The sequence below is a fragment of the Gymnoscopelus microlampas genome, assembly GCF_963454915.1.
Source record: "Gymnoscopelus microlampas genome assembly, chromosome: 23".
NCBI classification, from domain to species: Eukaryota; Metazoa; Chordata; class Actinopteri; order Myctophiformes; family Myctophidae; genus Gymnoscopelus; species Gymnoscopelus microlampas.
The window spans coordinates 18,385,701-18,411,396 of record NC_139960.1 but is presented as its reverse complement, the minus strand read 5'-3'; the positions used below and the strand labels follow the sequence as shown (position 1 = coordinate 18,411,396).

At 43.2% G+C, this 25,696-nt stretch overlaps 1 protein-coding gene across 3 annotated transcripts in view; it reads left to right on the top strand.

Annotated features, from left to right (window-relative positions):
- LOC311040195 (protein NLRC3-like) overlaps positions 1 to 24,747 on the top strand; it is a 35,448-nt gene extending 10,701 nt beyond the window's left edge. The window contains exons 4-12 of one of the 3 annotated variants that reach the window (XM_084050311.1): positions 523 to 621; positions 1,067 to 1,177; positions 3,221 to 3,444; positions 3,701 to 5,588; positions 7,808 to 7,981; positions 10,510 to 10,683; positions 10,763 to 10,915; positions 12,454 to 12,494; positions 24,151 to 24,747. In XM_084050311.1, coding sequence (XP_083906437.1) covers positions 523 to 621; positions 1,067 to 1,177; positions 3,221 to 3,444; positions 3,701 to 5,588; positions 7,808 to 7,981; positions 10,510 to 10,683; positions 10,763 to 10,915; positions 12,454 to 12,494; positions 24,151 to 24,719 — 3,433 coding nt within the window. In that variant the 3' untranslated portion in view covers positions 24,720 to 24,747. Of the gene's footprint in view, positions 1 to 522; positions 622 to 1,063; positions 1,178 to 3,220; positions 3,445 to 3,700; positions 5,589 to 7,807; positions 7,982 to 10,509; positions 10,684 to 10,762; positions 10,916 to 12,453; positions 12,495 to 24,150 lie in introns of all 3 variants that reach the window. The other 2 variants (XM_084050310.1, XM_084050309.1) reach the window with 2 other exon arrangements.
- The last annotated feature ends 949 nt before the right edge of the window (positions 24,748 to 25,696 follow it).

Here is a 25,696-nt window from a genome sequence, read left to right as displayed (position 1 = left end):
AAGTGGAATAGGTCTGTTCCTAAAATATAAGTTCCCTGCTCATTCCATTACACAATAAGGCTCTTAAAAATACAAAGACACCATGTGTGTTTTGTTGAAGTGTGATGTAGCCACTGACAGGTCCTGGCAGATGCTGATATGTAGCTTTAGTTGGCCAGAATTAACTGTTATTAGCTTGTCTAGGAACCGATAAACAGAATGACATCCTATTATTTTATGGGAACCCGCTACTTGACATTTTGGATTAGGTTCCTACTTGAAACTGAATGTTGTTACCAACAATACAAATAATAGATACTGTGCAGTGGAAAACAAACTGTGTCGGAAACACCGCCTGGTGGAGGTTTGCGCTCTGTGGAGTGTCCCTTTCTAGATGTTTTTCTTGTTGCAGCAATGTCGAGGAACCAGAACTCAATAATATTACTCATATTTATTACATATTTATCATGGGAAATAACAATAAATCATGTTGAACAAACTAACCTAAGATAATTATAGAATCATTTTTATGATTTACCACAGACCAGAGTCTCCAACAACCAGCTGTGTGTCTATGAAGAGTGACACGTCTAAAGATAGAGCTCCTGACTTCAGTAATGAACCTGGACCTCCACACACACTGTATGTGCATATTCCTATACAATATACACACTATAACACTATACAATATACATAACACTATACCATATACACACCATAACACTATAATATACACAACACTATAACATGTCAAAGTGATCTCACACAAATGACTAAAAACAAGATATACACTGCAAAGTCTTGAGTGTTAACTTAACTCTCTGAGAATCTTGAAAAAAATAAAAGCATAATGTTTTACATGCATAGAGTTTCAATTGAGGTCTTCATGAGTTGAACTTTGAATTCAGCAGCATTTCAACCTATCAGGTGGTTCTGTTTCATGACATCATGCACATAGCAACATGACAAACCCTGTTCTAGATGACTTGACCTTCAGCCACACTGCACATTACTAGGAATATCTATGCAACAAACTGAACTTTTCATTCATATGATAATAGTAGGTATATTTTTATGATTCCAGAAGTGTTCACCACAGACCAGAGTCTCCAATACCCAGCTGTGTGTCTTTGAAGAGTGACCGGTCTAAAGAAAACGCTCCTGACTTCAGTAATGAACCTGGACCTCCACACACAAAGTAAGATCACTGACCTCTGTGAACTTCAACTATCTGGTCACAGATGTAGACAGCAGTAGAGTATCTCACTGTCAGCTGTAGTGATCTTTGATTCACTGATTCTTAGTTTGTCTTGGACATGCACCGGGGTTCCTCAGGGCTCTCTACTTGGTCCGAAAATAGCCAATCTACAAGCTCACAACGTGTCATGTCGTGAGCTTTTAGATCTGCTATTTTGGCTGAATGTTCACCCAGATGTGGTTATAATCAGATCTCACCCCCAGTCACATTTATTATGTACATAAAAAGATGGGTGGGGGCAGGGAGCAGAGGCCACTCCCACAGGGCTCTTTCCGTGGAGCTCGCTGAAGGAGTGAGTTGTTTGACTCTCTGGGGGCAAGATGGTAGAGCAGTGGTATTCAACCCTTTTCATATTAAAGTACATTATTTATTATAGGCTCACGTAGACAGACTATATCACTGCGTGGATATGAGTCTGGTGCTTCTATGAGGAAGTTTTTTTTCCAAGGGGGCGGGATCAAAAGAATGGCTCTGGACGCAATTGGTTATACCTACAACCAACTACCAATTACAGTCTCCCATATTTGAATACTGGGCCCTGATTGGTCACCCCAGACTTCGGGAGCAGGAAATGGATTCACAACGGAGCAGTGCCAGACCCAAATAGCCGAGGGCAAATTTTTTTTGCACTGGCAGATTCGTCTGGTCCCAGGCTACATTTATTTGGCATTTGAGCCACGGACCATTTGATGAGATTTATACTCTCAGAGCCAACACTTATATATTTTGTTATCGTTGGATACAATTTTGTCCACAATTCCATGCTGTGTTGATGTTTGGTACCATAGGAAGGATAACCGGCAAACGTTGATCAAAATAACAATTCTTTAAAGGATCTACAACATGCATTTAAAAAAAATATTTGATATTTAATATCATATTGTTTATGTCCCTCAAAAGTTTTTCAAAAGGTTTGAGCCTAAATCAAGCCTCAGATATACTCATTCCAACTAACTTCTCTCTGGCTTATAAAGCACTTTCACCTGCAGTACAACATTGTCCTTGAGAACAAAGGGATTCTACCGTTGCACCTCAGCCTTAAACGGCCAGTCCGGTGCGTCACAAGTGTAGGTATAATGATAGCAGAAGAGAGAACGCTGGAGCAACACGGACAGTTTAGGCCTTTTATTTAATTCGGTACAGGTAACAAGTAGACTGACGTTTCGGTCTTACGACCTTCCTCAGAGTCATAGGAGCCTCTGAGGAAGGTCGTAAGACCGAAACGTCAGTCTACTTGTTTAGCTGTTAAACGGTGTCAAGATACTAATAAATACTAAACAGTGGAGTTAAAGTTATGCAATCGTGGTTCAAAATTGCAACTAAGTGTCGATCAAGAGGAGAATATTTTGACCAGCAGCAAGTAGAAACTGAAGTGGTGGATGTCTTGGGTCACAGAACAGCACTTGCTCTTACTCACTTACATATTTCTTAATAATGAGACAAACTGAATCAGGCTAAGTCCGCGATTAACCTTACAGCTGTGACCAAGCAAAGCCATCGACATTCCTCGCGTTGAGTCGCGCATTGTACGTTTAAAAAGTTAAACTTCTTGCCTCGGCACACAGTGTGTGTGTGTGTGTGTGTGTGTGTGTGTGTGTGTGTGTGTGTGTGTGCACACATATGTCTCTGTCTGTCTGTCTCTATCTTTAACTCTGCCTGTCTCTCTGTCTGTCTCTCTGTGTCTCTGTCTGTCTCTCTGTTTGTCATGTGAGAACATATGCCAGTTTTATTGTTACCATTTTGTACAGCATGACTTTAGCTGACAACTGTGAACAATGTATATTCTTATATATTTTTTATGTTATTATATTATTAGGAATTAATTTGCGTCCTGTGTGAACAGTGCATAGTATTCCTAGTCAGTCATAATGGTGGTACTTGGAAAGACAAATATTTTCTGAGGTAAGGTACGGTTGAGAACGACTGATCTAGAGTCACATAAGTCTATTATATATTCATAATAAAGTGTCTTCATCTCCACAGAGAGAGGAAGAGGAGTGGTTGTGTTGTGACAGAGCAGGTGTCCAGGTGTTCAGTGTGTGAGGAGGTTCTGACAGATCCAGTCTCTACCAGCTGTGGACACTGTTTCTGCAGACAGTGCATCACCTCATACTGGGACCAGTCTGCTCCAACAGGACACTATGGCTGTCCCCAGTGTGGAAAGAGATCCAGACCCACACCTGGACTGAGGACACCTAGTGGACAGAGTAAGACTGGACACAGTAGAAAACATAGTCAGACTAAATGTCCACATTGTTTTATAAGTTTTCATGTTCAAATATTGATGCTAAACATCTATCAACTAAAACAAAACATGAGCCAATGTTATTTATTTCACCTGTTTTTCTCGATAAATTGTAGATTTAAGGGAGTTTAAGTAATAATGTGCATATACATATACATATCTATAAGGATGTAAAGTTATAAATTAAGATGTAAAATGTATTAATTCTCTTCTCATAGCAGATGTCAGTCTGCAGGAGGATTTAACAGATTATAAAATCAGTTTGAACAGTCTTGATCGTGTGACATACGTCACTGAAGTGCCCTCCCTCAGCAGCATCTACACAGAGCTCTACATCACAGTGGGAGAGAGTGAAGGGGTTAATAGCCAACATGAGGTCTGGCAGCTTGAGACAGCTTCCAAGATGAAGACCCTCCATGACAAACCAATCAACTGCTGTGACATCTTTAAGCCCCTCCTCCTTGGCAGAGAGACATCCAACAGAACAGTTCTGACCAAGGGCATCGCTGGCATTGGAAAAACATTCGCTGTGCGCAAGTTCACTCTGGACTGGGCAAAGGGTTTGGAAAATCAAGATGTCATTCTCCTGGTTCCATTTTCATTCCGGGAGCTGAACTTGGTCAGTGATGAGCAGCACAGTCTTCTCACACTGATCCATGTTTTCCACCCAACATTAAAGAACGTCACAGCAGAGCAGCTTGCTGTCTGGAAAGTTGGCTTCATCTTTGATGGTCTGGATGAAAGCAGGTTTTCACTGCACTTCCACAACAATGACATTGTTTCTGATGTCACAGTGACCTCATCAGTGGACGTGCTGTTGACAAACCTCATCAAGGGGAATCTGCTCCCCTCAGCTCTACTCTGGATAACTACCAGACCTGCAGCATCCAATCAGATCCCTCCTGCATGTGTTGACATGGTGACAGAAGTACGAGGGTTCACAGACCCGCAGAAGGAGGAGTTCTTCAGGAAGAGATTCAGTGATGAGAAGCTGGCCAGCACAATCATCTTACACATGAAGACATCAAGGAGCATCCACATCATGTGTCACATCCCAGTCTTCTGTTGGATCACTGCTACCGTTCTGGAGGACATGTTGAAGACAGACGAGACAGGACAGCTGCCCAAGACCCTGACTGCGATGTACAGCCACTTCCTGTTGGTCCAGACAATGAGGAAGGAGCTGAAGTATGATGAGACAGATGAGGTGGATCAACAGCATTTAAGCTCAGTAAAGGGTGATGGTGACAGGAGGACGAGTACGAGAGCAATGAGTCAAAAACCAACAGCAAAATCTATGAAGGCAAAGATGATGAAAATGTCCAACACTGACAGGGAAGTTCTTCTGAAGCTGGGCAGGCTGGCGTTTGAACATCTGGCGAAAGGTAACATCATGTTTTACCAAGAAGACCTGGAAGAGTGTGGTCTTGATGTGAAAGACGCCTCGCTGTACTCAGGAGTGTGCACAGAGATCTTCAAAGAAGAGACAGGTCTCTTCAGGTCTCAGAGAAAGGTCTACAGCTTTGTTCATCTGAGCATCCAGGAGTTTCTGGCTGCAGTTTACCTATTCCACTGTTACACACAGAGGAACACGAAGAGGAACAGGAAGGTACTGAAGAGATTCCTGGGAGTTGATGTCAGTTCTTTGGATGACTTCCTGCAGAGAGCCATTGAAAAAGCCCTGAAGAGTAAGAATGGCCACCTGGACCTCTTTGTCCGCTTCCTTCATGGTCTCTCAATGGAGTCCAACCAAAGTCTGTTAAGAGGCCTGCTGGGTCAGACAGAGAACAGTCCAGAGAGCATCCAGAGAGCCATCGACAACCTGAAGAAGATGAATGATCGAAGGTTCCCTCCTGACAGATGTATCAACATCTTCCACTGTTTGATGGAGATGAATGACCACTCACTGCATCAGGAGATCCAACAGTACCTGGAGACAGGGGACAGATCAAAGACAAGACTGTCTGAGAGCCAGTGTTCAGCTCTGGCCTTCATGCTGCTGATGTCAGAGGAGGTTCTGGATGAGTTGGACCTGGATAAATACAACGCATCAACATGGGGGAAATCCAGACTGATCCCAGCTGTGAGGAACAGCAGAAAGGCTCGGTAATAGAAAACATATTAGAAGAGTCATCTACCATCACACCTAACACTATAAGTAGAAATGTAACGAAAGTTTTCCAATAATAATCAGGTCTCAAATAGTGACTGGTGGTATTGTGTGTATGTGCAAATAAAGGCTAGTCCTATAGAGCATCGCAGTTGCGCAGAATCCGGGTGCCGGAAGTAAATACTCAATGCATTTTTCCCATTGACTTTTCCAAAAATATTTATATCAATGAATTTAAGCCTAGGATCAAGCCATCCAGGATTCTGGTGAATCATGACCATAAAACCTTTTTTTCTGTGATTTTTTTAATTTTATATTTAATGATATGATATACTATGTTTAATAAATACCCTTTGTTTTGCCGTTTTCAAAAACGTTTTTTCACAGAATCAAACGTTTTATGGTCATGATTCACCAGAATCCTGGATGGCTTGATTCTAGGCTTAAATTAATTTATATAAATATTTTCGGAAAAGTCAATGGGAAAAATGCATTGAGTATTTACTTCCGGCAACTGGAAGTGGGCGGGAACTGCGACGCTCTATTAAAAGGATCCCTGGCTAATAAGCCATTCATACATTATAATTGCCCTTTATGACAAAAATTAAAAACACCTTAAATATTTTTATTATTTTCGAAATACTCAAAATACCCATCACAAGTTGATGATGTAATTTGTCCATGTGTGGTCCAGCCCTATGGAATGTATGGAATTAATGTGATAACTAAAAAACGAAATAATACTTCCAAGGGTTAATATGAGCATGAAAACAACATTTTAAATATGTTTTTATTAGCACATGGATCCCATTTTTGTCACGGATGTGCTCGAAAAGTTGTATGGCAATCGAGATGTCACTTCTACAAGTGACCTAATGGCATGGTACTAGAGGACATTTTATTCGCGGGGGAACATGGAGTTGCATTGCCAGTATTTTTCAGTATATGTTGTTGGACAGACAGACTGACCAACATTATCATGATTCTTAAATCCCATTCCTATCATGGATACAAATATTGAATTGGCCATAAAGGCTGTGGCAGACAAAACACCATAATTAACATTTCCATAGCAGTAATTATTAATTTACAACCGCATTACACATTTTATTACAGGGTTTGAAACAAGGCCAAACACAGAACAAAAGAGTACTTAACATGACTATGAATGTTGTTGTACATTAGTAATTACTGCTATGAAACTTAAGGTGAAATGAAAAATACAGGCAATGCAACTCATAATACTTCAGGTTAATGCTGCAAAAAACTATGGGATTATGCTTGTAATTATAAGTAGACCTAACATACTGTAATAAACCTTGTCTCAGGTATGAGAAATGTAAAGAGCCCGTCCACAGAATATTTCTACTGTAAACATTAATAACGGAGGCAGAACTTCCAATGTCACATTAACAGGATACTGCAATATATCCAGAATATACCCAGAACCCCCATGATTACCTGCAACGGCCACAGTTGTCTTTATGGGTTATTGTCTGCCTCCGACATTCTAAGGGCTAACTTTACCAAGAGTTACATTTTGGGAGATACAAGATTCCACCGCTGCCACCAGTGTAATAAACCTCGTCTCAGGTATGAGAAATGTAAAGAGCCCATCCCCAGAATATTTCTACTGTAAACATTAATAACGGAGGCATAACTTCCAATGTCACATTAACAGGATACTTTATTTATTTAACTAATCTAAATCAGAGAGCAGTGATTGATCAGCGCTCCGTCTGTCAGTCACAATCGGAGTGAGTGCCATCAGCCTGTGATGGACACATGTCATTGTCAACGTCACCTAAGTGCAGGTTCACTACAATACGTTAGGGTTTGTACATGTACATATGATGGTAACCAGCATCATATAGACAAATATTTAGCCTCCTAAAACCAAGTATATCACACATTAGACTGTACCTGTATATTATGATGTCATTAGAGTGACATTATGTTTGTATATCCACAGTCCAGTTGGACAAAAAAAAGAAAAACACTTCAAATTACTAAATGAATGCATAGATGCAAGTTACACACTGTAGTATAAAGATTATCTGTCTTTCTCTTATTATGTTTTCTAGTTCCCTGTTCTTATATGACATGTTAATATCTGGCTACCTAATATAGACATTATCTTAGTTAATGTCCTTGAACATGAATTTAATCTAATATATTTTGATAATCACTGATTTTACATGATCTACATTTACAGACTTGTTGGCTGTGACCTCAAAAAGCCAGACTTTGAAATTGTGGCCTCAGCTCTCAGCTCTAATCCTTCACATCTGAGAGAATTGGACCTCAGCTATAATGACCTGGAGGATTCATTCATGGAGCTCATCTCCGCTGGATTGAAGAGTCCACATTGTAGACTGGAGATACTAAGGTCAGATTAATTAATCAGCATTATTTCAATTAGTTTTATATTTTATTGTTTGATTCTAATAAAAAGAGTGTGAATAAAGTTGACATCAAGGTATCCCACACCGACTGTAGTCCGCACTCTTACGGTACAGTAACTACAATATGTAATCCATCATGGCTGCTTGGGAATTATCAGGTTCAGTTACACAATCATTGACTGTCAAACTTGTGTAAACACCAGTGTTGGTTAACGTGCGCTAGTAACGTAACGCTGTTACGTAATATATTACCGAATTGCGGTAACGGGTAATATAACGCATTACTACAAGGAGAAGCTGTAATATATTGTTAAAATGACACTACGTTACTACGTTACTTTGTGCGTTACCCACCAAAGTGTTTTTTTATCCACCCACAAAGCCGCAGCGTCTAGCCTAGTAAAGGTATTAAATTGATTGTCAGTGGCTGGCAGCGCAGTGTGCACACCTAATCGCAAAAACCTGACGCTTATTTTGTCTTGATCAACAGCAATACATTTGACAAAATACAGTGAAATCCCCAAATTCTTAATATCCAGTACAGTAAGCAATAGAAATTAACTGCAAACAAATTCAAAGTTATATGCTATCAATATCCCACAAACGTAGAGAGAAGCTGTGATCTCATGCACCTCACAAACAAATGGACAAGAAATAATCCTTTTGCATACAACATCCATGTTCTGTTTGTTTGTCAACAATGATCTAAATGGAAAGTTTATTTCAGCAGCTAGAATGTGACAGTTTGACATAGTTTGAGCCGTTTTTGCTGCTCAGGCCAGTCCTCATTTAAGTTCATGCTTTCACCTTGCTGTTCTGCTGTGCAGAACAGGGCATATCTCCGCCAGGCCAGGTTTACCTACCCAGGCCATGAAATTCATAGGCAGTCATATTAGCCAATTAGAATGAAATTTGCTAAAACCTCATATACTGATACAGAACCATATATATATATATATATATATATATTGTCGCTGTCGGATGGAAACCTTGTATGATCTTTTTTTTTAATTATTTTAAAACAATTTAAAATTGTGAAAATAGCCAATCTGCAAGCTATAATTATTAATAATTAAGAAATATTATATTTTAAATAGTGAAAAATCAACTAAAGTCATTATTAGTGCAAGTTCAATCACATTTCATTTGAATGAAAATAACTTGTGGGGAAAATACATAAAATCTCTAATCTGTGAATCTAATGTGATTCATGTGACCCCTACTTCAGTCAGTGAAGACCAGGGCTGAAAGTGACATATATTGAGACCAGTATAACTTTGTACAAATATTTGTAATTATTTTGTGAAATAAATGGGTTATATTTCACAGATAGTTATTCTTGTACTATATTAAAATAAAATCATCCTTAACCTTTAAGTTCAATTCTTTCCGTGGACTTTTAATTTTTTTTTATGGCCTTCCTGCCCTGGCATTTGGCCTTCGTGCCCTAAAAAAATTGCAACACCAAAGGCCAAGTGGCCTTGCCCCTAAAATGACGAAATTCCAGGCCTGGTTACAAGTTAGTTTGTAGATTTGGATTATTATTACAGAACATACATTAACCACTTCAGCCCTACATTTCAGCCATATTATGATTTAAATGTTTGCCCATCTCTGTGTCCCAAAAATAATTTGTGGGCTAATAATAATAATACAAAATCTAGATTATGTAATTGTTCAATTTTAGCTTTTTTTTTTTAAAGTAACATGTAATATTAATATATTACTGTTGCTCAGACAGTAATATGTAACAAAATGTATTACTTTAAAAGGAAGGTAGTAATATGTTACTAAAATAAAGTAACTTGCCCAACACTGGTAAACAAAGACTGGAAGGTTTGCTGGTTCCCCAGCCCACCAGCACCAGCAGGCTCTTCTGTCTGTTTCATTTTGTCAATAAGGTTGATATCATGGTAACCCACACTGACTAGACAAATAATAAGGTACAGTGATTACAGTATGTAGAGCCATGCTGAGATTTTAAACTGGAATACTTGTGATTACACTATGAGTGGTTGGATGTTTTAGATCATCCCCTGGTTTTTAATATTATTTGTAACTATTTTATTTATGCCAGCTATTAATAAGAAAATACTATCAAATACTAATTAAGAAAATACTATCAACTCAAACAACAAGAACCTCTTAAAATATGTTGAGCATCCATTACCCCAAGAAACTTTGCTCACCCTCACTTCTTGCCCGGGAGAACTTTACGCCATTTCATGTCTAGAAACAGAGAACAAAATTACTTAAGTTGTTACGTTGCACACACACACACACACACACACACACACACACACACACACACACACACACACACACACACACACACACACACACACACATTATCCTTATCTAGTTGCCTATTATTACTATCTTGTAGCTTTCATTGCACTTTCCAAGAAGTGATTAAGATGATTTACTTCACATTATTCATGCCTGCCTGATCTCTTGGGTCCCTACTCCAAAACTCTGATAGTTAATCCAGATATTGAATATGTAATTACAGACTTGCTGACTGTAACATCACACAGACAGGATTTGACGTTCTGGTCTCAGCTCTCAGCTCTAATCTTTCCCATTTGAGAGAATTGGACCTCAGTTTCAACTGCCTTCAGGAATCACAGCTGGTCCAGCTCTCTACTGCGCTGAAGAGTCTACATTGTAGACTGCAGATCCTGAGGTAAATAATGTGTTTTCGCTCTGTGTGGATCTCTACTTGAACATCAATAGCAGTTTGTTAAATATGTATTTATCTGCAGCTTGTCAGGCTGTGGGGTCACAGAGGAAGGCTGTTCTTCTCTGGCTTCAGCTCTGACCTTCAAACCCTCCCATCTGAAACAGCTGGACTTGAACTTCAGCCACATAGGACACGTCGGTCTGAAGAAGCTCTCTGCTGCACTGGAGACTCTCAAGTGAGTAGACTTGGACTGTGGTCATGTTGGTTAGTACAGTGTTTCCCTTAGAATGTTTAACTGGCTTGTCAGGCGGGCCAATGTGCCCCCTCAGGATTATACAAGTTAAGTAGTAATAATAATGTTAAGTAGTGGAGATGTTGTGTTAGACATTGATTCAATCAATCAAGCTTTATTTATATAGCACAGTTCAGACAACAAGTGCAGTTCAATGTGCTTCACAGGACCAAAACAAAGTTAAAGACTTAAAAAAGGCAAAAAAAAGCAGAGATGCATACAAATACATAGAAATGCATTAAAAATAATAATAATAATAATAATTAAAACAAACAAGTAAAACAGGAAAAGCAATGCAGCAATCTAAGTAAAAGCAATGCTAAAAATATGTGTTTTAGCTCTTGCTCATTTGATTTTGCTATTTTGTCTCATCTGTTTAAAGACAGGATACAGTGATTTTCAGTGATTTCCCCCCCCCCCCTAAAACATAATCATCAGGTATTATGGTTATACTAGGAGGAAGATTTTTTTTCAAAAAAGTGTACAGAAATTGTTAAAATTATGTTTTTATGTGGACACCCCGTCAGTTCATTAAGTATACCTGGTTCTCACCTTAGCACCTCCTCCACCACCTTAGCACCACCCACCTGTCCTAGTCCCTCCTCCTCCTCATGCCCACACCTGTTGTGTTATGATAATGAGGGGGAATGTATATTTTTTTTATTGTCACTAAAGGACTGTTTTTCTATTGGCACGTTTGACCCTCAAGGTTTCAGCCTCCAGGTAGAAACTCAAAATAGTCAGAGAAGACATAAAACACCATAAAAACATCACCAGGGGGCTTAATGAAGTTCTATCAACCTCATAGACACATGAAAAACAGAAAAAGTGAAAAACCATGGCACCACCTCTTTATGAAAGTAGGTATAGCTGATATATTGCACTTTTACCTTAGCGCTAGGTATACTCTTGGTTGCTTGTTTTTGCAGGAAATGCACTTAAGACTTCTGGTGATTAGTGGTTTTGTTCCCTACCTATGTTGAATGCACTTATTGTAAGTCGCTTTGGATAAAAGCGTCTGCTAAATGACTGTAATGTAATGTAATGTTTTAAGATTTCTTTTAAAATTGTCCTGCAGATCTCCCGGCAGGCTGTTCCAAAGTGTAGCTAAAAGCTGCTCCTCCATACTTTTTAGTTTTAGTCTCTAGTCTCGCTAGAGGATCTAAGGGCCCTGCCGGGCACGTACTTAGGAAGCATTGCTGACAAGTAGGCAGGTGCATCCCATTAAATGACTTATAAACCAGTAAAAGGATCTTAAAATCTATTCTAAAACCGACAGGCAACCAATGCAGGGACTTTATAATAGGCGTAATGCGTGCTCTCTTTGGCAACACACGTGCTGCTGCATTCTGGACAAGTAACAAGTGCATTCTAACCAACCTATAGTTTTTTTTTTGGAAGACCAGACAGGAGAACATACATTGCAGTAATCAAGCCTGCTAGTGATACAACAGTATTCATTGTTGTTCTGCTTCCTACAGTGTGAATCATGGAGGAGAACACTGGATTAAACCTCAACTCTGTGAGTATCTGTCTGTCTGTCTGTCTGTCTGTCACATTGACATGTTATACACTGTTTTATACTCTGTTGGCAAATGTGGTTGTACTCCCCTAGAAGAACCTGTAGTAAGTTCAACTCTAGGGGAACCTGTAGTAAGTTCAACTCCCCTAGAGGATCCTGTAGTAAGTTCAACTCCGGACTCCCATAGGGAAACCTGTGACAGCTGCTGAAAGTTGGGGGGGTACCAGAATCCATATGTTTCATTCTCCCTTAAAGGAGAATTACGCCCGATGGTATTCTTACCATCGAGCCCAACGAAGAAGCCCAACAAACCCACGGTGAGGCCTTTAGGAGGGCCATTCCAGCTAACCGCAAGTGGAGCTAATACCATTAGACGGCCCAATCTAGTGGTATCGACCCAAGGAACCATCACGATCTGGCGCAGCGCTCAGGTCCTGGACCTGGTGAGACGAAGGAGGAGCCCGGCCAGGAGACAACCCACAGAGCCCAGTCCCTCCACGTGCCAGAGCCTCCCCGAGTCCCGGCAGAGTACTTCCGGAGAAGCGGACTGCCCTGTCTTGACCTATAGGACTGACCGTGGGTAGCTACTGGGACGTAAGTCGGGGCTTGATTAACCCTGGCTGGGTCATCTGGGCGAGGGTGTATGTTGTATGTTGCGAGACCCGAAACACCCGATGACCCCAGGCTACAACCCTGATGATACGTCCCAGTTGCATCCTTGTGATGTTTTTCTTTATTAGTTATTCTATTTATAGTGGCTCATAGGAATAGACTATGTGACAACCAGGAATAGTTTGGTGACCACAGGAGAGACTGGTGACAGCCAGAATGTAGACGGCTCCCGGGAGCAGTATGGGTTAGCGCCCCAGGCTGTGTCTTCCGTGTGTTCCTAATGTTTCCTCTTACATTTCTTCCTAAGTGAATTCCTAAGAGAAGTTGAGTCAGATTCATGAAACGTTCTTAAAAGGCAGAATTGTAACTATGTTCTTGATGATGATGAATCCCAATCCTCGTAACTTGAAGGGGTGTGCCAGTTCATCCTAATTACCATAGGGAGCCGCCCCACCAATCCCCATATAAGGCATGACTGCATGGCTCTGCCTGCAGTCACACCTGTGTGTGATTGCTGCACACAGAAATCACAGGAAATCACACACAGAAATAAAATTGAGAGAATGAAGTAAAGAATACCTAAACTATAAGAATACCTAAACTATGACCGTGTCACCGTTGCAAACATTGCAACAGTGACACGGTCCTGCAGGTTCCTCCTCTACAACATCAGGAGGATTCGCCCCTTCCTCACGGAGAAGGCAGCCCAGGTGCTCATCCAGGCTCTCGTCATCTCCCGCCTGGACTACTGCAACTCCCTCCTTGCTGGTGCTCCCGCATCTGCCATCAGACCTCTGGAGCTTGTTCAGAATGCTGCGGCTCGTCTGGTGTTCAACCGCCCCAAGTTCTCCCACACAACTATCCTTCTCCGTTCTCTACACTGGCTCCCCGTAGCGGCTCGCATTCAGTTTAAAACCCTGGTGCTACCCTATAGGGCAGTGAAAGGAACAGCGCCTTCTTACCTCCGGGCTATGGTCGATGCTTACACCCCTGCCCGATCACTTCGGTCTGCCACCTCGGGGCGACTGATTGCCTCGTCACTCAAGGGTCCTTCTGGTCGATCGACACGGTCACAACTTTTTTCTGTTCTGGCCCCACAGTGGTGGAATGAACTTCCCACTGATGTCAGTCACTGCCCATCTTTCGCCGCAGGCTGAAAACCCACCTCTTCAGGAAACACTACCCTTCCTCTTTGCCTGCTACTTGTTGTTAACTAGTTGTACGAACTCTTGTTTTATTGTTGTATTGTTTTATTGGATCTTGTTTAGTCGATACACTTATTTGTTTTAGCTCGTGCTCATTTGATTTTGCTATTTTGTCTCATCTGTTTAAGAAAGTAGGTAGCTGATATATTGCACTTTTACCTTAGCGCTAGGTATACTCTTGGTTGCTTGTTTTTGCAGGAAATGCACTTAAGACTTCTGGTGATTAGAAGTTTTTTCCCTACCAATGTTGAAAGTCGCTTTGGATAAAAGCGTCTGCTAAATGACTGTAATGTAATGTCCATGGCGAGGCGGGAGAACGGCGTGCTGATGATGGGCAGCGGCACCAGTGGGTTGTGGAAGGTCGGCCGTGGGGCGGTTTTCTGACATTCAGGGCAACCCTTGCAAAAGTCTTCTACGGCACGTTTGACACCGGGCCAGTAGAAGCGGGCCAGAATGCGCTCATATGTCTTTTGCATGCCCAGGTGGGCCCCCAACTGGTGCGTGTGGCCTAAGTACAATACTCGTGACACGTACGTTTTAGGCACTAGTAATTGTTCAATCATATCCCCCCCTTGTCTAACACCCCTCTATACAACAGTCCATTTTTTACAAGAAAGAACGGGGGGTTTAGTGCACTCACCCCTTCACACTTCTTGCCGTTGATGGCGGCGACATTCTGGCGTGCCATGTCCAGATTTGGGTCGGTTCACTGCGCCGTGGTGAACTCGCCCGCCCTTGGCCCCCCAAGGGGGGGGCCGTCGTAGGCCGGGGTCCCAATAGCGGGCGAAGAGGACATAGTCGGCGCCAATCAGGAGTGGCACTCGCAGCCAGGTTCGGTACGACATCGGCCGGTACCACGGCGTCTCCCCTCGGCGTCTGTATGCGGAGCTGCGTCACTGGGTAGTGGCGCACGTCGCCGTGCACGCAGGTCACCGGGACGGTGGTGGCGCTGAGCTTCCCCGCCAGGTCGGCGCGCACGAGCGTCACTACGCTGCCTGAGTCGAGCAGGGCATGGGTGTCGGTGCGCACGATCTTCACCGGCAGGCGGGTCTGGCGTCGGTGGCCGGTACCAGTGTGTAGGCAGGGGCGGGCGGCGTCCATGCGGTCCCCATGGAGACGTCGCGGTCTTGCTCTGGGCAGGACCAGGAGATGTGGTCGCCTGGCCACAGACGTAGCAGCGCCGCTGCTGTGGCCCCCGAGTGGGCCCTTCAGCGACGGCGGCAGACGGGTTCGCTGGGGTGGACCTCCTCCGGTCACGGCTGGGCTTCTCCTCGCCGAGGGCCTTGGCTGCGTCGGCGCGGGTGGTCCTCATCATGTCCACGCTTACTTGGTGGTTCTCTAACAGTGCGACCAGCGCCTCCAGTGAGTTTGGGCTCACTTGTGAGGCGTATCTTCGGGCGTCAGGCGGAAAGGAGCGGATACATCGGTCAATCACTAGTCGTCGATCACGGGGGGCTCTCCTCCGGTCGTCAGCCAGCTGTGCGTTGCGCGTAATAGTTCCGCCACCTGGGGCCGAGGCGGCTGGGCCGCGTTGTAGGCCCAGCTGTGGTAGCGCTGTGCTTGGGCCGGGAGGCTGTAGCCCTGGCTGGCCAAGATGGCTTCCTTCAGTTTTCGATAGTCTCTGGCGTCGGCGAGGGACAGGTCGCGGCAGACGCGCTGGACCTTGCCGATGAGAAAGGGAGCCAAGAACGAGGCCCAGTCAGGCACTGGCCACCTCTCTCGAGCAGCGGTGCGCTAAAACACCTCCAGGTATCTTCTGGTGACAATTTAGTGAGCACCTCCCGTGGTGCACGAGTGCTGGCTACATCTCTGGCGATTCTGTCTATTAATCTTTGTACCGCTGTCTGCAAGTCAGTTTGGCTTTTCAGTAGTGCCGTTAAGGCGGAGGCGTGCTCCACCTTGTGGGTTTTGGCGAGGATCAGTATTACCCGTATTCTCCACCATATGTGGGATACTGATCAAGGCCAAGACACAGAAGGCAGGGTACAAACCCAATGAAGGGCTCTTTTAGCCATGTCAATTGCTTGTTGAACCTCCTCCCTACTTACAGTGGGTGACCATTGACTTTGTCGCTTTTCATAAGAGTATCACTTCACTCATTTGCCTCACCCGCTTTGCAGTAAATTTAAGTTCCAAATACTACCACAAGGTGCCGCTTTGGAGTCACTTTTTTTGTGACAGACAGACAGACAGACAGACAGCCAGACAGCCAGACAGACAGACAGACAGACAGACAGACAGATAGATGTCTTATATTATTATTAATAATAATAATAATAACTAGCAATAATTACGTGTGCTTAGAGCGTTTAAATTGGGTTTTCTGTTCAGCGTCGGGCAGTCAGGAACGCATCTCTGTCATTTTAGAAATGTTCAGACACACATTGGTTTCTGTCTGTCTGTCTGTCTGTCTGTCTGTCTGTCTGTCTGTCTGTCTGTCTGTCTCAAAAGTCCGTGGAGAGACAGACAGACAGACAGACGTCTTATATGTTGTTTTTTTCTCGCATCAATTTCTGTATAGTAGGATTCTACCTCTTTCCTCTATAAATGAAAAAGTCCAGTTAGTGTAGCGGTTAGAACTGATGTCCGGCGATTTTACGACCCGGGTTCGAATCTCACGCTATAAGCATGCTGATCTGCTATTTTTACTTTTACTTCTACTCCACTACATCTCAGAGGAAAATATTGTACTTTTACTCCACTACCATTATTTGAACGCTTTAGTTACTAGTTACTTTGCAGATATAAATCATGACATTATAAAACATACATTATTTGCCCTATTTCATATAGTCTATTTGAAAATGGCCGATCTACAAGCTCACAATGCATTGCGACGCATTGTGAGCTTGTAGATCAGCTATTATCAAACATTTATTTGCCAATACTTTTGCACTTTTACTTTGATTGAACTCAAGTAACATTTTGAGTTCATCCATGACCGTAACAGACGACCGTCATGTGATCCATGGCCAACAGCGAGGCGTTTGTTTTCATTCTTATAAGACCGCGTGGCTCATTTATATGCACGTGAAAGTAACTAAGTACATTTACTCCATGTCCACTTGTTGCTGACGGTGGTAGTGTAGGAGCAGCGCTGTAAAAGCCACAAGCGTCATCGGTGCAGGAAAGATGCGTATTTGGTTGTACACACGGAGACGCAAGGGTGGCGTTTTCAGTCGGAATTCAAATCATGATGCAACACTTTGTGAGCTTGTAGATCGGCTATTTTCGCTACTTTTATGGGACACTGTTGTACAACAAAGTAGAATTAATTTGTGAAGAAAGAAAAACCCATTAACAGTTGAAAATAGCCTACACCAGAGGTTTTCAACCAGTGGTCCGGGGACCACCAGTGGTCCTTGAGGGGGTTCCAGGGGGTCCCCAGCCAAATTAATAGTTAGCAACCAAATTGACCCTTATGTGTCTGTAACTCTTAATGTACAAATGGAACCAAATGGACCTGTCAGGGTCCATTTGGTTCCATTTGTACACTCTCAGAGTTAAATGAACACTGATGATGATGATGATACAGTGTAGATTGGGACGCCCAAGAAATCTAAATGGTTGAGTCCCTGGCATATCTTTTCAAATGGGGGTCCCTGGGCTAATATGTGTCAATTTGGGGGTCCTTGATGGGAATAAGGTTGAAAACCACTGGCCTACACCATTTCTGCCCATCCCTCTAACTTCATGTAGGCGCATTAAAAATATCAAAATTGGCCGCTCTGAATTTGTATCTGAACAAATACTTTGATAGAAGAGATAGGCCTACAGAGGTACTGTAGGGGGGAGGGGGAACCTGATAGCAGAGTTCCTCACTTGGCTTATTTGGAATAATCATTAACATAACCGGTTTGGCAAGAGACTGGGCCAGTGTTGTAGGCTAGTGCTAATTTTGGAAGTGGGGGAGCAAGGTTCTTGAGCGGATTGGAGTTTTTTTTTTGTTACTTTATTTCGGTTTTAGGGTTAAGCTCTGATCCACCCGTCCCCCCCTCCCACGAAAGCCCCCCGACCCCCCGCACGCAACCACTCCGCCGCGCTGCGCCAGGCCGCGCTGCGCTAAAACGCACTGTCTGTGCCTGTGGTGGCCTACTGAAAGCTAATAACATAGTAGTATGACAAGGGTGCAATTATATTCAATGATATTCAATTGTTTTGTGGAAAACACATGGCTCATCATGCTTAATTAAAGAGAGACTCACTTGCCTTTTCTTAGTGCTTTTCATTGTTTGGACAGAAGAAATTGTAAACATTTAGCCAATATTCGATCATCATTAAATAACAGACAGTGAACTGGTAAACTGGTGACAGCATGTCATGGATAGCACATTAATTCTTAAACAATATTGAGGAGGAAATAAGTATAAACGAGGAAATAAAATAAAACAAACCAAAAAGACGCCAATAACCCCTGTCTTATAAAAACTGCCAAAGTGGGTCGGGGTTATCTGACATGACAGGCTGTGCCACTTTGGTTTTTGTGCTTTCTGCCGTGCGATGTGCTCGCAGCCAAGTCTTGACATAAGGCCCTTATGTCATAAGGCTCTGGATTCCAGGACCTGAGCGGAGGTCCATATCTAACTATATAAATGCCGACCAACTTCCGCACCCTCGGTGTCCACACCCCACAGCTCTGTTATCGACTAAACAACGCACCGCCAGACCACATGTCGGCAACTGACTCGCCACGGCGGCCGCGCTGAATTTACGCCTCGCGTAGGGGACATCTCACTGCTCACTACAGCTTTTCCACCGCGCAACATAATTAATTCTACTCACCAAATGTCGGACAAAACGGAAGGGGAGCCAGCTTCGTACCGTTTACCGTGCGCACGACCTCATCACCACAACAGCACGCAGCCGCTGCGGGGGTTTTTTCCTTTTTTTCCAAACTTTTTTTTTGGTCACCATTTTCTCCAGGCACCATTTCTGGTGTAACGTCGGGTGTTTCTTTTCACCAGCCAATCACCTTTCACGTTGCCACGTCCGTTGCCACGTCGCGCTGACGTACGCTAAACAAGCGCTGCCGTGCGCACAATGCAAACGAGCCCAAAGGCGCGCAAAAATAAGCCGCCCATTGCTTACACACAAAGTCAGACCTGGCAACGCAGCCTAGGCCAATCATGTGTGAGAGATCTACAAGCTATGGGGCAGAGACGCCACCGTATCTTAGCAACAACTACAGCGCTCACTCTCATTGGTCCTGTCACGCTAACAGCAGTCTCCAGACAATGGCATCGCAGACAGCTTGCTGTTACTGCTGTAGCCATCACAGGCAGTTGCAGCACGACGGACAGGGCGCTGTGATAGCTGCCATGTCGCTAACGCTAACCTGGTTGTCATGCCTGCAGCGGCTGTGCAATCACTTTGTCAACAATGCACGTTCGTGTGGTGAATGTCTATATTGCTGCTCAGTTCGTCCATTGTAGATGGTGTATGTTTGTGTGTGTCTTCTGGAGAACTATGTAGCTCCACAGCAACTACAGTAACTAACGTAATGGCAGGACCGCCCCGTGCAACGCATGTTAGGCTGCATTATGGTCATGTAGTAATTTCAGATAATTTCGCTCCGATTACAGCAGTGTTTATCAACCCTTTCACGCCGCCCCCCCCCCCCCCCCCCCCAAATACACGTACTTGATCTGGGACCCCCCCATTCTGTTTGACTCCGTTCCACAAGTAAATATTGTGAAAATAGCCGATCTACAAGCTCGAAACGCCTCACGTTGAGAGGCTTTGTAAGCTTGGAGATCGGCTATTTTCTACATGATTGCCTCTTTCTTACATTCTTTGCCAATGTGGCCCATGTTTTCATAGCATAGTTTATTGCCTACTTCTGTTGCAGAAATGGCCATTTCCTTTACTTTCGGTTTTTTATTGTCTCCGCCAGGCCGAAAGGCATGGCGCAACACTATGTTTCACCCCCTGTCCGTCCGTCTGTGATAGCTAATCTCTCACATCGTTGACTTGATCGCAGCAAAATAACAGCCCGATGTGGAGACTCAGTGAGAGCTGGATAAACGACGTAAAATTTGTCAAAAGGAGTCTGTACGGCTGTCGATAAATGAACACATGACGTCGGTGGGAGAGGAGATATTGTGTCTTTTGGACAAACAGCAGCGTGGTAGGTGCCATGTCATTGTTCCGACGGCTCATTGTTCCGACGTATACTAACCCTATACCTAACCCTAAACCTAACCTTAACCGCACGCGGAAGCCACGTAGTCGGAGTAATGGAATGTCGGACTTATGGGCAGTCCCCAGCGTGGTGCTGATGTTTGTTGTGTGAAGCAGCTTAATGTCAGAGTGTTTGTGTTGGAGCGCCTCAGTGCGGCTGCAGAGTTCATGTGCAACCTCTTCCACAGAGACACAGAGACACTAGAAACTCTGCTGGGGAAAAAAAAAACTGCTGGGCATTGACTTTCCTATGGACATTGATCTACACACTGCAGGTATATCTGCTACACACACAACATCAAACTACACACTGCAGCTATGATGCAGCGTTTGCATTACAGCCAGCATGCCAGCGTAGTTCCCATATGGTTTCAAGGTGGGCTAAACCATATGGACCCCATGTCAGCAATGTCAGCGGCATCCACTTCAGTCCCAACTGCGATGCCCATGCAGGCTATAAGTAGCTTCTACCTGGCCCTTAGGTGGGCCCCAACTAGCCATGTTTATGTGGGACCAAGGCGGGTCCTAACTGGGTTTGCCCATGCAGGCTTTAACTGGGTTCTACCTGGGCCCTAGGTGTACCCTAACCAACCACAGTGCAGTGCCCATCGCTCCAATTGTTGTGATGTCAGGGCTCTCAATACTGCACATTGGTGGAGGAGGAGGGGCCGCAGGGCGACCGCACACATCGCTGAACCAATGGTAGCCCACGGATGTTTCCTCTGTGGATTTACAATCTGCCCCTCTATGCCACATATCATCCGCACTACAGGGTCTTCACTGACCGAGCCACGGCCCCACTGACCCTCATGACGCTACGCAGCATGCGCTAGGTTGCCAGGTTTGCACAGCCTGCGCCAGAAACAAGCAACCACCTTCATGAAAAAAAAAAAAAAACCGAAATGGTCCGCAATGTTCCAGGGGTGTCCCCGCGCGTCCCAACACTCCACAGGGGGTCAGTGGACCATCAGGGGGTCCGCGGACCCCCTGTGGACCCCCTGAAACATAACAAATATTATTTCTTCAAATTTTTTCCTTTTTCAAAAAAAAATTTCCACAGTTTCACTCCGGCGATTTGGGTCCCCCAATATACACACGGCCACGCTGGGCCCCGTGCGCGGCTGGGGTTGAGGGGGGCGTAGCCCCCCGAAACTCTAGTGTCTAATAAACATCAGAGCCGACACACGTTCTGTATGTAGTCGCGAACGGAGTGATGTTATTATGAGGTTCAATGTTCATCAAACTAAAGCCGCACACGCATTCTGCCGAGCTGCATGGAATGAGCATATTACAGTTAATAAGGGGTACAAGTGCAGCTGGTACCCTTCTCCCTCCACATTCTATGTAGGCCTAGGCATAGTCCCTAAAAGCATTCACTGAAGATTTTTCGAAATCTCACCTGCACAACCCAATATTATGCTGTTGTTACAAATGTAATGCAGTAAACATGAACGTAGCGTTAACCGTGGTGATGTGTTGGATAATATTCCCCCGCAGCTGGTTTTAACGAGACAGCAGCGTATATGAAAATGCTTCACAGATGATCCGATCATCTTTATTTTTAAATTGATGATGAAAGCCGCACACGCAAAATGGGGGTCCCCAATATGGTTATTTTGGGGGGTCATGGCCTGAAAAAGATTGAGAACCCCTACTTTGATGCATCTCTCTCTCTCTCTCTCTCTCTCTCTCTCTCTCTCTCTCTCTCTCTCTCTCTCTCTCTCTCTCAGAGAGAGACCTTGTCTTTGTACAGAGAGACAGAGAGAGAGAGCGCATCTGGATAAAAGAGACTTTGTCTTTGTATAGAGAGAGAGAGATAATTAACATAACCGGTTTAGCGATGAATAGACTGGACAAGGAGCACATGTCGTTGAAGAGTTTTTTGGTTTGCAGTTTACTTAAGTAAAAATATCAATACTGCAATGTAGAAGTAGCCTACTCTGTTACGAGTAAAGTATATATAGTAGGCCTATATTATATTAATTTCTCTCTCTCTCTCTCTCTGTGTGTCTCTCTCTGTGTGTCTCTCTCTCTCTCTCTCTCTCTCTCTCTCTCTCTCTCTCTCTCTCTCTGCCAAAAATAGACTAAAATGTTAGAAAATAGAGTTGCATCGCGACTCTTTGTGGGCTTGTAGATCAGATGTTTTTGCCTAATAGCCACGCTGAAATTGCATCTGAACAAATAGCCTGCCTTGATAGACCCCCCCCCCCGCTCAAAGAAAGAGACACACGGCATAAGTGCACACACAGAAAGCACAGAACGTATGACCCCAGTATATATTAAATATATATATATATATATAGTGCCACTGAACCACCACCACAGAAATACAATTTGTCAATTCAAATGAGCTATTGGCAAGAGAAAAAATACGTTTATTTTCCCGTCTCGTTTTATCAATTAAGACGTTAAAATTAAACTAATGTTAAGCTCAGCATCATGCTATCTAACTTTATTTGCTTAATATTTTGCTTAATATAAATGTCACATCTTGTACTGTAAGCAACAGACAGGATCTTTCTCTGTCTTTCTAGGAAAAACAGTGCCTAAAAACCCCAAAACAAACAATTTTGCTATTCAAATGAGCTATTGGCATGATAAAACATACGTTTACATTTTCCAAAGCAAGTGTCAAAACATAATACAAAAGTGTAAAGTAATGTATGTACAGTTTGGAGAGGATATACAGTATACTAGTAACAAATATATTCTTGCTGTCTGCTGTGGGCTGTAGGCAGCTGTAGGCAGTAGACCACTGCTGCCCCTAGTGGCACAGAGTGGAAATCATACATGCCCTGCATGAAACGCATGAGAAGAATGAAAAAAAACGACAAAGTCAATGGTCACCCACTGTAGCTCTCTGTTCAAATCATTGTCACTGTGTTGTTCCTCTAAGTTTCTCTTCTGTGAACATATCTCAGCATAAAAGCTCTCATCAAAGCCTATTTCATTTTTTGAAAAAAGACCAGAGAATGCCTTCTCCCATTCCCCAAGCACAGTCTCTCTGTCTGAGGATAATTCTTGGCTTGCCAAACTTCCATAGGAATCTTCCTATGACGTTTGGGGCCCAATTTGTTAATCTCACTCCAGAAACACTGAGGGTTATTAGATTGAGTGTGTTCTAAATTGTTTGATAGGCCTCTCTGGTACCTCCTTTTGTATAGTCTAAGCTTCTTGTCAAACAAATTGTTTACTTTTAAATGCACTTCTGCATTGGATTCTTTGGTCTTTGCCAGAACGTAAATATATTTTTTCTGCCTTACGCATCTCAGACCATAAGGTCCCTAATTCTTGGTTCCAATATGGCTTATGTGATTTATATGGATTATAAGGTCCCTTCCTTTTGCCTATATCATCGAGACTGCGTGCGTTGTCCGAAGCTTAGTAGGGGAAATGACGTTCTCCTCTGCATGTAGACAGATTCATATCTTGCTAAAGTATATATATATGTGTATATATATATAAGCTCTATCTCTGGTTTATTGCGGTAGGATGAGGGATTTTGCGGGGGCCCCAGGTTTTATTTTGACTGCCCGTTCCCGACTGCAGGTATTTAAATACCGCCGCGCCTGAAATATTTGGGCAGGGTTCTTGTGTGTGTGTGTGTGTGTGTCACTCAGTGAATGATGTTTTTGTTTACTGTGTTGTTTTCTCATCAGATTTCCATCGTCTCACACTGGACACAAACACAGCATACAGAAAACTTGCTCTGTCTGAGAACAACATGAAGGTGACATGGATGGAAGAGGATCAGGATCTTCCTGATCATCCTGACAGGTTTGATAGAAGGGGCAATGTTCTGTGTTCAGAGGGTCTGACTGGACGCTGTTACTGGGAGGTAGAGTGGAGTGGAGTGGTTGAGATAGCAGTGACTTACAGAGGTATCAACAGGAAAGGAAAGGGTAGGGACTGTAAGCTTGGATGGAATGATAAGTCCTGGAGTATGGGCTGTAGTGATGGTTACAATGGTAACATGTACTCTTTCATGCACAATCTTAAGCCCACTTTCCTCCCTGTCCGTGCCTCTGACTCCAACAGAGTAGCAGTGTATCTAGACTGGTCTGCTGGGACTCTTTCTTTCTACAGAGTGTTAGAGGACACTCTGACACACATGTACACCTTACATAACAAATTCACTGAACCTCTCTATGCTGGGTTTGTTATATCTGACTCCTCCTCTGTGTCTCTGTGTGAGGACAGACAGGGTGTGAGGACAGACAGGGTGTGAAGACAGAGAGGGTGTGAGGACAGATATGGTGTTGTATCATAATGTAATAATCAGGAAGGGGGGGGGTTACATAATCAATATGGTTTGGTTTCCATAGCGATGGGGTGGGGGGGGGGGGGGGGGGGGGCTCTGTGTGTCTAACACATTTAAACATGAATATTGTATAGATGTACAGATCATGAATGCAGTGGTTCTCAAACTGGGGTAAATTTAAGGTATTTTAAGACTTTTTTAATACCTAAAAAGAAAATAAAGAAAAAGAAAATAGACCATATAAACTGGTCAAACATTGGCCAAATAATATAAGAAAGAGGCAACTATTATGAAAACAGCTATTTTCACAATATGTATCTGTGGAACCGAGTCAAACTAAATGTATTGCCTCAACTCCTACTCCTTACAAGTGCTTGTCAGGGTGGGGGGTCCCCAGTTCAAATGATTATTTTGGGGGTCCCCAGTTCAAATATGATTATTTAGGGGGGTCCCCAGTTCAAATATGATTATTTAGGGGGGATCCCAAGTTCAAGTATGATTATTTTGGGGGGCCCCAGTTAAAATATGATGTGAGAACCTCTGGTCTAGAACATTTAAACATGAATATTGTAAAGTTGTATTAGTAATGGAAAAATTACATTTACGCCAATGAAGGGTTTTGAAAATCATTGTATTTTACCTATAACATGAAATTATAACATGCAATGTTACATGTTGAACTTTATATATGCATATATTTACTCATATCTTCAATAAAATGAAACCAATGCTATTGTATTTACATTGTGCTGATGTTACATTAATTAATACAATTGTGTTAAAGACTTTAGTTACTTTGTAGATTATTACAAAGTATACATAGCGCTATCCTTTAGCTACTTGAAAATAGCAGATCTACATGCACTTTTTTATTCATTTCATTTTAACACCTACAACAGGACAGGTCACACAATGGACAATTGATATGCATCTAGGCTCATTCC